The 14,830-nt window shown below is 39.0% G+C and overlaps 1 protein-coding gene across 25 annotated transcripts in view; it reads left to right on the top strand.

Annotated features, from left to right (window-relative positions):
• CD44 (CD44 molecule (IN blood group)) overlaps positions 1–14,830 on the top strand; it is a 77,724-nt gene that overhangs the window by 61,142 nt on the left and 1,752 nt on the right. For 10 of the 25 annotated variants that reach the window (XM_083749663.1, XM_083749647.1, XM_083749662.1 and 7 more), the window contains 8 exons: positions 354–533; positions 1,014–1,187; positions 2,166–2,330; positions 3,580–3,762; positions 4,011–4,163; positions 5,491–5,637; positions 7,507–7,692; positions 8,593–8,744. In XM_083749663.1, coding sequence (XP_083605789.1) covers positions 354–533; positions 1,014–1,187; positions 2,166–2,330; positions 3,580–3,762; positions 4,011–4,163; positions 5,491–5,637; positions 7,507–7,692; positions 8,593–8,729 — 1,325 coding nt within the window. In that variant the 3' untranslated portion in view covers positions 8,730–8,744. Of the gene's footprint in view, positions 1–353; positions 534–1,013; positions 1,188–2,165; positions 2,331–3,579; positions 3,763–4,010; positions 4,164–5,490; positions 5,638–7,506; positions 7,693–8,592; positions 8,773–14,830 lie in introns of those variants that run through there. The other 15 variants (XM_083749643.1, XM_083749659.1, XM_083749660.1 and 12 more) reach the window with 11 other exon arrangements.

Raw genomic sequence — 14,830 nt, 5'->3', positions numbered from 1 at the left:
TAGGAGCGCATTCCACAGGGTGCGTGCCACTACTGAGAAGGCCCTCTGTCTGGTTCCCTGTAACTTTGCTTCTCGCAGTGAGGGAACCGCCAGAAGGCCCTCGGCACTGGACCTCAGTGTCCGGGCAGAACGATGGGGGTGGAGACGCTCATTCAGGTATCCTGGCCCTGTTTTCTGTGTAGATTTTATAGCCATAGAATACGTATTGGATAGAGCTATAGTTCTGTCTCATCTAAAACGGTTATTGTGGTTACTGATTTCCACTTTCCATGTTAGGGTTAAGTAGAATTGCACTTAGTGAAGCGCATGTGAAAGCAGAGAATTCAAAACTGACCCAGCCATCTTTGTAACAGCAGTAGTCTCCAGTGATAGCACTGACTATGAAGATTCCGGTCGGGATACAATGTTGCACAGTGAGCATTCTGGACAGGATAATGAAGAAAAACATCTCACAAACACATCTGGAAATCATTTGCTGCCTGGAATTCTTCATGCAGCTGAAAGTGAGCATGAAAATGAACGTTCAGACACAGGTATTGACAGGAAAAATAGTAAAAACGTTTTACTTCTTTTTTCAGTAACCTCTCTAGATAAATTAGAAGCTATCTCAAACTATGTAAAGATGTAATCCTGACTCCATTTAAGTAAATGGACTTTCACTAAACACAGGAAGCATGGTGTGATGAAAAAGTATGCAAAATTTGTTTGCTGCTTGAGATTATCTCCTGCCTGAAATAACTCTTCCAAGTTGAAGCAGTCTTGAAATGGAAACATCTCCTTGGGTGTCTTCCAAGTACAGGAATTCTAATGGCTTTTAATTCTTCTGGTGTTGGATGAAAGGTACTTGAACTGTAAATCATAGTAGGTAAATGCCATCAGACTAAAAGTAATTATACCTAAAAACCTGATACGATATTGATTCAATTCAACAAAACATAGCACTTAGTAAGAACTGATGAAAAGAACGATACCTATGTAACATTTGAAAAATATTCAAACCATCATTACAACAGCTGTTGCCTCCAGTGATAATGGCAAGCAGGAAGACACCACACAAAATCCACATGCAATGCATCCTGGGTGGGAAAGTGAAGATGAAGATACCACAAACACAACTATGGATAATATCCCACCTATAATTATTCTTTCAAGTGAAGGAAAGCATGAAAAGGAGACGCATCATACAGGTACCTCCCAGGAAATAGAACTTTAATAAATTTGCAGTTCTTTGTATTATTTTTCAAATCTACTGCATTGTCACTGTACTCCATTTGAAGAGCTATCCCAACTACTCTCATTCTCTCTGCCAGTTGATAATAAAGTTCCATTCATTTGCAACAAAATAATGGTATTCATAACCCACTTAAAAGCAGAGTCAGTAATTACAGGAGACGACTCTCCATACTTAGCCTTCAAATCCAGGTGTGTGTTTTTTATGAGTCAATGTTAGAAGGTGGGTGTATAAATGCAGAAAGTACAGAAATAAATTGCCATAACTGCGACTTTCAGGGATGACATGACCACTGACTTAGCATCAGTCAGATGAATGGAGTAATTTAGTGGTGGCGTAGTAAGGACAGGTAAAATACAAATAAATCTAGGGCTGAAGGGCTACTTGGCATTACGCCTCCAAGTTACAAAAACAAAACAAAACTGTACATGAATAGTCTTGTAGAGATACAATTTTTGTTGTTGTTAAACTAATCTGTTTCATTAAAATCTTTTGAAGGAAATTCTGCCATCTACATGCCCTTTAGGGATGCTGATGGGCTAACATATGCATTATTTAGAAAGAGTCAGAAGCCTCTCAATACATAACCATAGAATTATAGAGTTGGAGGGGACCCCCAAAGGCCATCTGGTCCAAGCCCCTGCAATGCAGGAAACTCAACAAAAGTTTCCACAACAGTTGACCATCTAATTTCTGCTTAAAAACCTCCAGTGAAGGAGAGTCCCTCACCTACTAAGGGAGTCCGTTCCACTGTTAGGCTACTCCTATTGTCAGAAGGTTCTTCCTAATGTTTAGCTGGAATCTCCTTTTTTGTAACTTGAATCTATGTGCAGTAGAAGGCCAGGTAATGTGCCTCTCAGTAAACAATTTCGTAATAGATTACATAAGCATTGTAATAAATGAATGAATGAATGATCTAACTATATTGTGACAGCTGTGGTCTCTGATGGTGGTAGTGACCATGAAGATTCTACTCAAGAAGCACATCCTGGCCAGAACAATGAACACAGGCATCCTTCAAACACGTCAACAGATTATTTTGTACCTGGAATTATTTCTTCAGTTGAATACGTGCATGGAAATGAAACTTCACATATAGGTACAAGCAAGAAGAAGAAAATTCAGATATTCTCTTTGTTACGTTCTAGATGAATTAGGCTGTTGTATTGAGCTAGATAACAGGTTGCAATTTTAATCTTACTGAAATCAATTACAGTGGTACCTCGGGTTACGAACTTAATTCGTTCCGGAGGTCTGTTCTTAACCTGAAACCTTTCTTAACCTGAGGTACCACCTTAGCTAATGGAGCCTGCTGCACTGCTTGTGCACAATTTCTGTTCTCATCCTGGGGCAAAGTTCTTAACCCAAGGTACTACTTCCAGGTTAGCGGAGTCTGTAACCCGAAGTACCACTGTATAGAAATTCATTGACATTAAACAAAACAAGGAAGATGCTCGTGTCATGATAGGGCACAATGGTCTGTAATTGATATGAGAACTGGCCATGCAATAATAATATTTAAACTTGATTCCAGCATCATTGGAATAGCAGTGGTCTATAGTTAATGTGGAACGCGGGTGGCACTGTGGGTTAAACCACAGAGCCTAGGGCTTGCCGATCAGAAGGTTGGTAGTTTGAATCCCTGCGATGGGGTGAGCTCCCATTGCTTGGTCCCTGCTCCTGCCAACCTAGCAGTTCGAAAGCACATCAAAGTGCAAGTAGATAAATTGGTACCACTCTGGCGGGAAGGTAAATGGCGTTTCCGTGCGCTGCTCTGGTTCGCCAGAAGTGGCTTAGTCATGCCGGCCACATGACCCGGAAGCTGTACGCCGGCTCCCTCAGCTGATAAAGCGAGATGAGCGCCGCAACCCCAGAGTCGGTCACAACTAGACCTAATGGTCAGGGGTCCCTTTACCCTTTACCTATAGTTATGGTATTTTTCATTTTTCATCCATTTTTCATTCATGCACACAGTAAAGCTTTTAAGTAACAATAAAATACACTGCAAATATCTAGAGATAACTTGCTACTTAGTAGTATTCCTCTATCAGAAAGTTAGAATAAAAAGAAAACATTTCATGTAACTATAAAGAGGAAGTGTGCATTTTTGTTTTGTTTTTGTTTTTTCATTCTGTTGATATATTCCAAATGAATTATATTCCTTTTGTGTCCTGGTTTGTAAGGAAACTAAATTTGCATTAAGATCCACTAAAATGTGGCAATGGATATCCATTAGCAATACTAATTTTAAAAAATTAAATGCGATGCTAAGCAAATCATGTGGGATGTAGTTCTGCAAATGTTACAGAACACTTAACATTAACCCAACCCAATCATCATTATCATAGCTGTGGGTTCCAGTGATGATATCAAACATGAAGTTGCTACTCGTGATCCAATGGTACATGATATACATCATGAATCGGGTAGAGAAGATGATTATTCTACAAACAGCACGAAGGATGAAGTACCCATAGAAGCTATTCTTCCAGCTGGAAACAATAACATAGATAATTTCTATCATACAGGTAGTTGTGGCAGATCCATTCTTAATTATGTGGTGATTGGTGATGGTGTGGGGAATCACATTGCTCACAACTGGATTCTTATTTTCAGTCAGTAAATACAGTTGAACATGTAAGAAATGTAATTGCATGTAAATATGAGTAAAGCTGAGAACATTGCGCAGTGAGTTATTGGAAGGGGAGTGGCTTGCAAAAGCCATCATTTTGTATTTTAACACGTCCAAACCTAAGTTCATCATTGATTCACCAAACAGCTGTCATACACAACGATCATGAAGACTCAACTCAACAACCATTACCTCCCATTCATCAGCCAGGCTGGTATGCTGAAGAAATATATCCCACAAATACTTCTAGAGATGGTATACCGATGGGAGTTGATTCAGATAGTGAAAGCAAACAAACAGGTATTGCGCTGAATAATCTATTCATTTCATCACAATGTATGAAATGAAGCACTGTTTTTGAAACAAAGCATTTGTCGTTCTTTAAATCTGTACCCCGCCTTTCCACCAAATGGAAATGTTGATTAATGTCTAGATTTTAAGGTTGGAATTCTAACCTAAGAATATTATTTGTTCCTTTTAACATAAGGTTGCTGTTTTCGGGCAATTTGAGAGGGACTGATTCTTTGGGATCGATGTCTCATGCTCTAGGAAATCCTCTGATTTTAACTTTTGAATGTTAGCTCTAGCCTCTGAGAGTTGAAAGTGCCCTATGGGGATATTTTTAGGCAATGATACATGACAAGGACAAGTGATTTGTTCAAAATAGTGATTAGGGCATAAATTGTACTGAGGCATAGCCTTCTGAAAATTAGAATTAAAAGTTCTCTCACTAGAGGCAAGCTTGCTATTCCTTAATAATAATAAGGAACAACTCCTGTTCTAAGAGTTGATTTTATGCAAACCCCATTTAACGGAGATGTTCATCCCATCAAGTTTATATAGCAGGCTCCAGAAAAAACAGGCCTGGCAATATAGACAATAGCATTCATTCCACGACACAAGAACTTGATAGTACCTGACCAGATATTTCTATGCTGATGTTTTGTTTTGTTCTCAAGCTAGTCTGTAGGGCATAATGGCCTTTGGTTTAAATTTCTGATCATGTGTAGAGCTTGTAGAACATAAACAAACAAGATATACAAATATGGTTCTGAAACTAAGTCTTACATTTTAATTCTTTATATCTCATTCATTATGATTATTATTTGCATATGCCAATCACCCAGAGTCAAATAATGATGTTTGCTGTGATGATCATTTAATTATGACATGATTTATAATAAAATTAGCCCAAGTTAAAACCTGTAGAAGAGTTGAAATGAGTGTGTGAGAAAGGGAGTGGTGAGTAGAGAGCAGAAGGCTGAAGAACGTGGGCTCTCATCCACAACTGACAAGTACTTGGCTGTAGCTCATGAATAGTTTTTTCTTCCATCAAAAGTATATAACACAAATGTCATTGTCAAGTTGATGAAATTTTCTGCATGCCTAATCAACTGTCAGTGTCAGCTGGTGATGTCAGATGTTGGGTCAGAAAATAAAACCAAGGGGGAAGCCAGATCACTGTCAAAGTCTTTTGGAATTTCTGAATTGTAGCAAATCTGGCATCCCAGTATGTTGTTTGGATAGAAATACTCTGCTGGTAGAGTAAGAAGTCAGTGGATCAGAGTGAAAAGCAGTTAATAGTTTTGCTATTTTTACAATCTCAATTCATTTACCATTGCCATAGATGTGGCCAAAGAAGATTCAACCCCAGAACCAGTGAGACAATGGGGTCATGAAGACAAATACACAACGGAATCAACAGCAGATGTCTTACTTCCTGGAATTGTTCCTCGAAGAGGAATAAGTCAAAAAAATAATACTGATCATACAGGTATTCAGTAGAATGGTGGTGGGATTCCTTTTAACCCTGTCTATCTTAGGTGAGATAATCTCATGTTGTTAATTTTCGTGTCTATTTTAAAACAGACACAGAAAATTAAATTGCATGTAACCTGAACTTATATAAGGTCAAGGAACAGAAACTAAATTGTTACCTTGGCCAGGACCTTATTGGTAAAACGAATGTGTTGAAATTGCTACTTGGGGACTGTACCATGTGAAGATCACCTCATAAAATAATGTCATAAAATCATTTGTAAGCAGTTGCAGCCTAATGACATTTCCATATCTTTGAATTTCAGTTTTGAAATTTCCCTGTCAAAATTCCTTGCTTAATATTCTTTAATTGTGGCTAAGGGAGCACATGTGATTGTGATAGCCATGGCCATTTTGATAGCCACCAAGATTGTGAGAAGTACTTGTCTGTTTGCCCGGCACTGCAGGTTTATACAACATAAATTTGTCAAAGGAGTATTGCATTTTGAGTTGTGATCAAATTGACTGTTTCCCAACTATTCCTGTTACATATGTTATTTTTTTGCGGGGGGGGGGGGGGGGAGAGTGTATGATATGTACAGGGGAATAATTTTCTAAAACAATTTAGGTCATGATTTCTCTATTCCGTTCTGCAAATATTTGCATTTATTGTTTCAATTATGTCATTTTGCTACCATGTGAAGCTAATGATCCTTCACAAAATGTATCTATTATACTGTCTGTTGTTACATCTCCTACTTGAGAGCCTAGTGATGTCTTTAAAATACTGTCTTTATGTCAGTATTAATGCCAAGATATAAGATTTTGCAGGATGCTTGCTTAAAGATGGCAATGTGTTGAAGTTTTTGGCGTACTTTAGAGACTCGTTTGGGACGCAGGTGGCGCTGTGGGTTAAAGCCTCAGCGCCTAGGACTTGCCGATCGAAAGGTCGGCGGTTCGAATCCCTGCGGCGGGGTGCGCTCCCGTTGCTCGGTCCCAGCGCCTGCCAACCTAGCGGTTCGAAAGCACCTCCGGGTGCAAGTAGATAAATAGGGACCGCTTACCAGCGGGAAGGTAAACGGCGTTTCCGTGTGCGGCTCTGGCTCGCCAGAGCAGCGATGTCACGCTGGCCACGTGACCCGGAAGTGTCTCCGGACAGCGCTGGCCCCTGGCCTCTTAAGTGAGATGGGCGCACAACCCCAGAGTCTGTCAAGACTGGCCCGTACGGGCAGGGGTACCTTTACCTTTACCTTTAGAGACTCGTTTTCCTCCTAGTTTCAGTGGCTAGTGTTTCTTTTTAGGTAGACAATTATAGCATCTCTTAATATCTGTAGTAAGAACTGATATGTTGATTATTCATTTCACTACATTGTTCCTGGCATATTCTTTGACTTTCCAAACTGCTGGTGTGCTTTACATTTCTTGAATATTTATCTCTGTAGAGATAAAAATCAGACTGATCCTGAGTCAGTGGGTTTAAGTTTTGAAAAAGGGAAGGAAAGACAACACCTTACTTCCCAAGCGTGGTGTGGGTTAATGGGCTTGTTAGCGGTTAATGGGCTTGTTAGCGGAAGCTTGCATGAATTTTATTATTAGACAATATTTCCATGTGTAAGCGCACTCTAATGTGGCATCTTTTGCCAAATGATCCTCGGATCCAATGTTGCTTTGATCTGAGCTGTGTCTGGCTGTTGCTCACTTGAGTCTCTGTCCATTACTATTGGAAGGTTTCAAGAGCAGATCAGAAACATTGCAACCTTCCCTATTTTGTTCTTTTTAAACTTTCAGTATAGTAGGAATTTTGTAAAACAAAAAACCGGTTTTAATTCTGCAAATTTCAAGGTTAATTGATAGTTAATAGTTAATTCAACCATCATTACAACAGCAGTAGTCTCAAAGGATGGAACCAAAACTGAAGAATCAACACAAGATCCACAGTTACATGGATTGCATCCTGAATGGAGCACTGAAGATGAGCCTGTTGTAAATGGCACTCAAGATTATGTATTACCTGGAGTTTTTCCTGAAGTTGACAGTGGTTCTGACAGACATCCATCATCGCCTACTGCCAGTAAGAGTTAAAAATTCCAGGAACTTCAGCTAACCTTTACTTTTCCATACATCAAAATCCTGGGAAATGTGGTGTGGAAACAAATAGCTATTAGATGGAAATCTTACTGTGATTACATTCTGTTTATTTCATGGCTTCTTGCAAAGATGCATGATCAAACTCTGATTTTAATGAATGTGTTTGCACTAGTCGAAGGAAGGTGTGTGATCGTTTCTCAACAATCTTTCTGTCACTCCAGTTTCGGGTATTAGTTGATTTTTCTCCCTTTTCTCACTTATGGGAACTATTTTCAAATTAGTAACAGATTAATACATATTTCTATAAGTATCACTACAAACAATTACACATAGCAATATTAGCTAACGTCTGCGGTGTTTGCATACATTTGATAAGTGTATGTGGTGTTATGGAAAGGCAGTTTCACCCTGATTGCCACAGGGATACACTTCACAGAAGAACTCAAAATACAGGGCTAAAGAATACAATAAATATAAACTAGCTGGAAATTTAAAAGAAGAAAGCATTTTATCATGGTTTGGAAAACTGATTTTAATTTTCATAGAGTAATGGATCCCCCTTTCCCCTTTCCTTAGCATAGCCTGCCAGTATTTTACAAAAGAAGGCTTTTTGAAATGGTTGACAAACAAGGTGTGATAGGGAAAAACCCAAATGAAAGCTCTGAGGAAACTATGGTTTATATGGAGCTTAAGCACTGCTGTATCCTTGTACTTTACCATTCCCGTGTCAAGGAATAGGGCCTTGTTATGAAACTCAATGCACCTGTGTTTCCTTTGACAATATCATGTATTTTTTTTGTCTGTGAAAACTCAAGGGCTCCAGATTTATATAACACAGCTCTAATGTTTTGTGAGTAATGCATGTTTGTTTGGTTTTTTCTAGGTGATAACCCAAATGACCCGAAGGGGTCCGGAAGAGGGACACACATTGACCAGACAGGGGAATCGCCAAAAAGCGAGCCACGAATGGCTATCATACCAGGTTGGTGTCTTTACTTTTACCATTTATGTTTATTATAAAGTCCTATTGGTTTGTGATTGCTCCTCTCACTGCCACCACTGGAAGTGGTGAGCCTCTAGGTCAGTGGTTCCCAATCTTTTTATGGTCATGCCCCACCTCAGCATCTCTAAAATCCTGATTCCCCACCCCACCCCGGTGACATATAATTCTTATTATTTAAGAAGTGAACTCCTATTCACATGGAGGAAGCTTAAAAGGCCATTCACTGTTAATAACTTGTTCTCAAATTGCCCCACTTTGGGAACCACAGCTCTAGATGCTTTGCATGTAGAACTTCTTTCCCTCATTCTTTTTTATTAGTTATTTCCAAAAAGAACACAAGGTAACACACAAATACAAAGAAAATACACAGAAAAGAAAAATTAAAAATAATAAACAGCAATTATCATTTCCATATCATCCATAACATAGTTGTCTCTTACGGGGCTTCCTTCAGCCTGTCCGTAAATCATTCGAAGCAATAAATAAAATTACACGTTTCATTACTTATATTGTCATTATACCGATTCCTAATTCCTGTTTGCTTTGCACAATAACTCTTAGTCTTTCACAGTGCGTCTCTAAATCCCTTTAGCGTTATTTGCCCTTCACTAATACATTCCAGATAATCTACATACTTTTCCCAATCTTTGGTGAACACTTGGTCTCTTATGTATCTAACTTTTCCTGTTAATCTATCCAACTCTGCGTAATCTGACAACTTAGATCTCCACTCCTCCACCGTTGGGGTTTCCCGTAGTTTCCACTTCTGGGCTAATACTACCCTTGCTGCCGTAACCGCATAGTATATCAATCTGCGATCTTCCTTTTTTATCTCTTGTCCTAATATCCCTAGAAGAAAGATTTCTGGTTTCTTTATGAACGTGTACTTTAATATCTTCTTCAATTCAGTGTGTACTTTCTCCCAAAATTGTTTCACCCTTCTGCACTCCCACCACATATGGTAGAAGGAGCCCTCTATGTCTTTACATCTCCAGCACTTATTATCCACCTTATACATTTTTGATAATTTCATGGGTGTCAAGTACCACCTATAAAACATTTTCATGACGTTTTCCCTTATCGAAGTACACGCCGTAAAGTTTACCCCCTCCTTCCAAAGTTTCTCCCAATCCTCAAACTGTATACTATGACCTATATCCCTTGACCAATGGATCATCACCGATTTGACTTCCTCATCGCCTAAATTCCAGTCCAACAACATCCTATATATCTTAGATATAATTTTCACTTTATTGTTTATTATTTCTGTCTGGAATTTTGAGTCTTTATCTGCATAGCCTCTTTCTTTGATATCTCTACTAAACATCTGATTCACCTGATGGTGATGTAGCCAATCGTAAACATGTTCCTTTGTTTGCTCATACGGTTTTAGCTTCCATTTCCCTTCAACCTTAGTTAGTAGCTGATCATAAGTTGCTCAATTGCTTCTCATATTAATGGTTTTTGTACTCATTACTTCGAGAGGTGAAAGCCAATGTGGTGTTTTCGGCTCTAACAGATTTTGATATCTTTCCCAAACTTCGATTAGCGGCCCTCTAAAAATGTGATTCGCAAACCCCTTGTGTTCTTTCCTTTTGTTCTTCCATAAGTACGCGTGCCAGCCGAATCTATTATCGAAGCCCTCTAAGTCGAGCAGCTCCGTATTCACCAATTTTACCCATTCTTTTATCCAACATAGGCATGATGCCTCATAGTACAGTTTCAGATCCGGCAGGGCAAAGCCCCCTCTTTCCTTTACGTCTGTCAGTAATTTAAACTGAATTCTGGGTTTTTTGCCCTGCCATATGAATCTTGAGACTATCCTTTGCCATTCCTTAAAGATTTGACTCCCTTTGATTATAGGGATGGTCTGGAATAGAAACATCAACCTTGATAAGACATTCATCTTGATTACATTAATCCTTCCCCAGAGTGACAATTTTAGCCCTCCCCATTTCTCTAAATCTTTCTTTATTTCCTTCCACATCAGCTCATAATTATTTTTAAATAAGTCTATGTTTTTAGGTGTTAACCAGATGCCGAGATTTTTTACTTTTTTGACCATCTCTATCTGCGATTGTTGTTGGATTGTTTCAATTATCTTTGGGTCCACGTTTTTTCCTATCTTTTTCGTTTTTGTCTTGTTTAATTTAAAGCCTGCCACTTCTCCAAATTGTTCTATTTCCTTTAATATTTCCCCTATTGCCGTTGCTGGTTCTTCTGTCATTATTACTAAGTCGTCGGCGAAGGCTTTGGTCTTATAAACATTCTGTCCTACTGATACTCCTTTTATATTATCGTTTTGTCTTATTGAGTTCATAAGGACTTCTAACACAGTTATAAATAGTAACGGAGAAAGCGGACATCCTTGTCTTGTTCCCTTCTGTATCCTTATCTCCTCCGTCACCATATTGTTTATGATCAATTTGGCCTTCTGTTCTGTGTATATTGCTTTTACCCCATTAAAGAAATCGTTACCCACATCCATGTGTTCTAAGTTCTTCAACATAAAGTTCCATATCACGTTATCGAATGCCTTCTCGGCATCTACAAACACCATTATAGCTTGTTTGTCAATCCTAACAGACAGGTATTCTAGCATATTAATTATATTTCTTGTGTTGTCTCTCATCTGCCGACCTGGCAGGAATCCCGCCTGGTCCCTGTGAATAATTTCTGATAGCAAAATCTTCAGCCTTCTTGCCAGAATTCCTGCAAATATCTTATAATCTGTGTTTAGGAGTGAAATTGGTCTGTAATTTTTAACCTGGGTTGGATCTGCATCCTGTTTGGGGATAAACGTAATATATGCCTCTTTCCAGGTCTCTGGGGTTTCTCCTTTCTTTAAGATATTGTTCATAATCGTTTTTAGAGGTCCCACCAAAATAGATTTCATTTCCTTGTAGTAGCCGGCTGTGAATCCGTCAGGGCCTGGTGCCTTACCCCTCTTTAAATCTTTAATTGCCTCCTCTATTTCCTCATTTCCAATTGGTGTATTCAAACGTTGCTTTTCCTCTATTGAGATTTTTTGCACCCTTTTATCCTTCAAGAATCTCTCTATCCTCCTTAAACCAACTTTCTCTTGATCTTTATACAAATTCCTGTAATAGCTGAGGAATTCGCTCTTAATTCCTTTGGGGTCGGTTCTTTCTACTCCCTCCACTGTTATTTTATTAATTACACCTTGCTCCTTCCTTTTTTTGATTTGCCAGGCAAGCCATTTGCCTGATTTATTCGCAAATTCAAAAATTTTTTGCCTTAGTTTTTTAATGTTCCACTCCACCTCTCTATTTATTATTATAGCAAACTGGGCTTGTAGAATTTTAATTCTTTCCTTCGCTTTTTGACAATTTGGTTTTTGTGATAGTTTTTGTTCGTTAACCATTATCTGTTTTAGAATTTCCTCTTTGTTTTTCTCTCTATTCCTATTTTTGATTGCATTCTGTTGGATAAAAAACCCTCTTATTACAGCCTTACTCGCATCCCAGACAACGCTATCCTTTGTTCCTTTATCACCATTATCTTTAAAATAGTCTATCAGTTTTTTCTGTGCCTTTTCCACAACTTTCTGATCATCTAAAAGGTGGTCTTTTAATCTCCATCTGAAGGTTCTTGTCTCTAGGCTTTCCAGTTCCAGCTCTGTTGGGCTATGATCTGAAATTACTTTTGGTCTTATTTCTATTAATTTAACTCTTGGACACAGTTCCTTTGAGACCCATATCTGGTCTATGCGTGACAGCGATTGGTTAGGCTCAGAATGAAAGGTGAATTGTTTGTCAAGCGGGTGTCTGAGACGCCAGATGTCCACCAGATTACAATTTTCTACCATGGAGAAGAAGGTTTTTGGTAACTTTCCTTCTTTGTTTGTTCCTTTTCTTTGTCTATCCATTTCTAGTGAAACAACCCCGTTCATATCCCCCATTAAAATTATTTTTTGGTCCACAAATTCCGTCAACTTCTCTTCCAATCTTTTAAAGAATTCCGTTTTACTACCATTTGGGGCGTATAGCCCCACTACCATCAGCTTTTCACCTTGCCAGTTAATACTGACCCCTATCATCCTCCCCTCTTCATCCTTGAATATTGTTTTAGCTTCTATATTATTTTTAACATACAGTACCACACCTCTTTTCTTTACCTTGTCTGAGGATTCAAATTCCTTTCCCAACCTTTTGTTAATTAACAATTTCCTATGCCTTCTAGCAACGTGCGTTTCCTGTAGACAGATAATGTCCAAATTTTTCTTTTTCAGATATTGCTCAATTTTATTCCTCTTATTTTTATCGTTCATCCCATTAATATTCCAGTTCCAAATTTTTAATCCCATGATGCTTAACCTTCACTTCGGAAGTTAAGTTTTCGCCTGAGTTTTATTCAAATTCTCTTTTCCTTTAAGGATTCCCTGAGTCCTCCGCTTCCTCCTCTGCCTCTTCGCCCGATCTACTTCCTCCTTCCTCCTCCTCATCCCCTTCTCCTGACTCTCCTGATTGGGCCCCCTCATCTCCTCCAGCCCCCGTTCCATTTACCTCCACTTTAAGTTCCTTGTACTTCCTCAAGAACTTCCCGGTTTCTTCTTGACTTGACAACTTGTGCCTCTTACCTCTATATACAAATGATATCCCTTCCGGAAATTCCCATCTAAATTCGATCTTATTTCTTCTCAGTACCTGCGCCAAGGATTTATAGTGATCTCTTCGTTTGAGTAGTCTGATCGGGACATCTTTAAAAATAATTATATAATTCCCATCTATATTCAACCTCTTTTCTCTATTCCTTTGAAGGATCCTATTTCTCATTTCTTTATCCTTGAATGTAATCAGACAATCACCTATAAGTTTCCTTCCTCTTGTTGTGTTAACGTGCATTCTGAATGCATTTTGTATATTATTGGCCATTTCCTCCGCTGGTAAACCCATCCATTCTGCTAACTCCATTGTCAATCTCTCTTTAATATTTTCATTTTGGGTCTCTGGCACAGCTCTAAATTTCAGTTTAACCTCCCTCTGCCTCAGTTCATTCATCGCAATAATGTCCTTCATCTCTTCCTGAGCCTTATTTAAGTCCATCATTTCAGTTTTAATCCTTTCTTTATCCCTCTTAATATCCTTTAATTCTATCCTTGTCTTCTTTAACCCTTCCTCTGTAAGCTGCGTTCTCCTAAATATTTCTTTTATTTGGCCCTTAAGTTCGTTAACAGTCTCATCCATTTTTTTATCCATTTTCCCGATCCTGTTATCCACTTGCTCTAATTTATATTCTAAGTTGGCTTGGCTTTGTTTGATCTCTGTAAACATCTTCAAGATATCCGACTTAAAGTCTACTTCTTGCTTAGAGCCCCTCCTATCCCCAGGGGTCCCGCCATTCGTTCCTTTTTTCCCTGTATGTGACATCTTAAATACTTATACACTTTTATCTCCCCTTGTCCCTGATAATTTTTCGCCCCCTGAGTTTGTTTCAGATGATTTCCTTTATACCGCTCGCTTTGTCCGTTTTTGTAATACCCTCTTTCTTTCTTTAGTGTTACTGTTCAGAATTCCCAATTCTTTATATATGTATTTTCCCAAAAGTCAGTATCGAAGTCCGTATATATAAAATCGATGTCAAGTTCTTACTGTACAGTCCTCTTCCTTCAAGGCGGAATGCTCCAATGTCGGGGGTTTGTCCCGCCTCCAATCAGGCTAGTCCATGTTCCATAGTAGATATACGGGGGGGGGGGTCTTAAAATAGGGGGTGGTGAATAGAAAAAGGAGGGGAGAAAAGGGCTGGGGGAGCGGAGGCCAGTCTCAGATCACACTAACCTCATTTTAACACAAGAGGCCGTCAAACCAATATACACTGACGCCAGTTCCCAACGTGTTCCCAAAGTGTTCCCAGGAGCTCCCAGAAGTTCAAAAACCCTAGTCTCCAACCAAGGGAAAAGAGATGGAGAACAATATGCGTATTAGCTCCAATATAGATATTATCACTGTCCTCTTTCTGCTTTTCACAAACTCACGCACAAAAAGTCTCAAATGGCGGCGGGGGTTTCTCTTCCGGTTTCCTTCTCCTAAATTCTGACGCTAAGATAGAGAAACACCCCTTCTCCTCTTCGCAACCTCCAGTTCACCAAAAACGCCAA

The sequence above is a fragment of the Podarcis gaigeae genome (genome assembly GCF_964106915.1).
Source record: "Podarcis gaigeae genome assembly, chromosome: 1".
In the NCBI taxonomy this organism is placed as follows: Eukaryota; Metazoa; Chordata; class Lepidosauria; order Squamata; family Lacertidae; genus Podarcis; species Podarcis gaigeae.
Note: the sequence above shows the minus strand (reverse complement) of the source record. Positions and strands in the feature narration are given on the sequence as shown.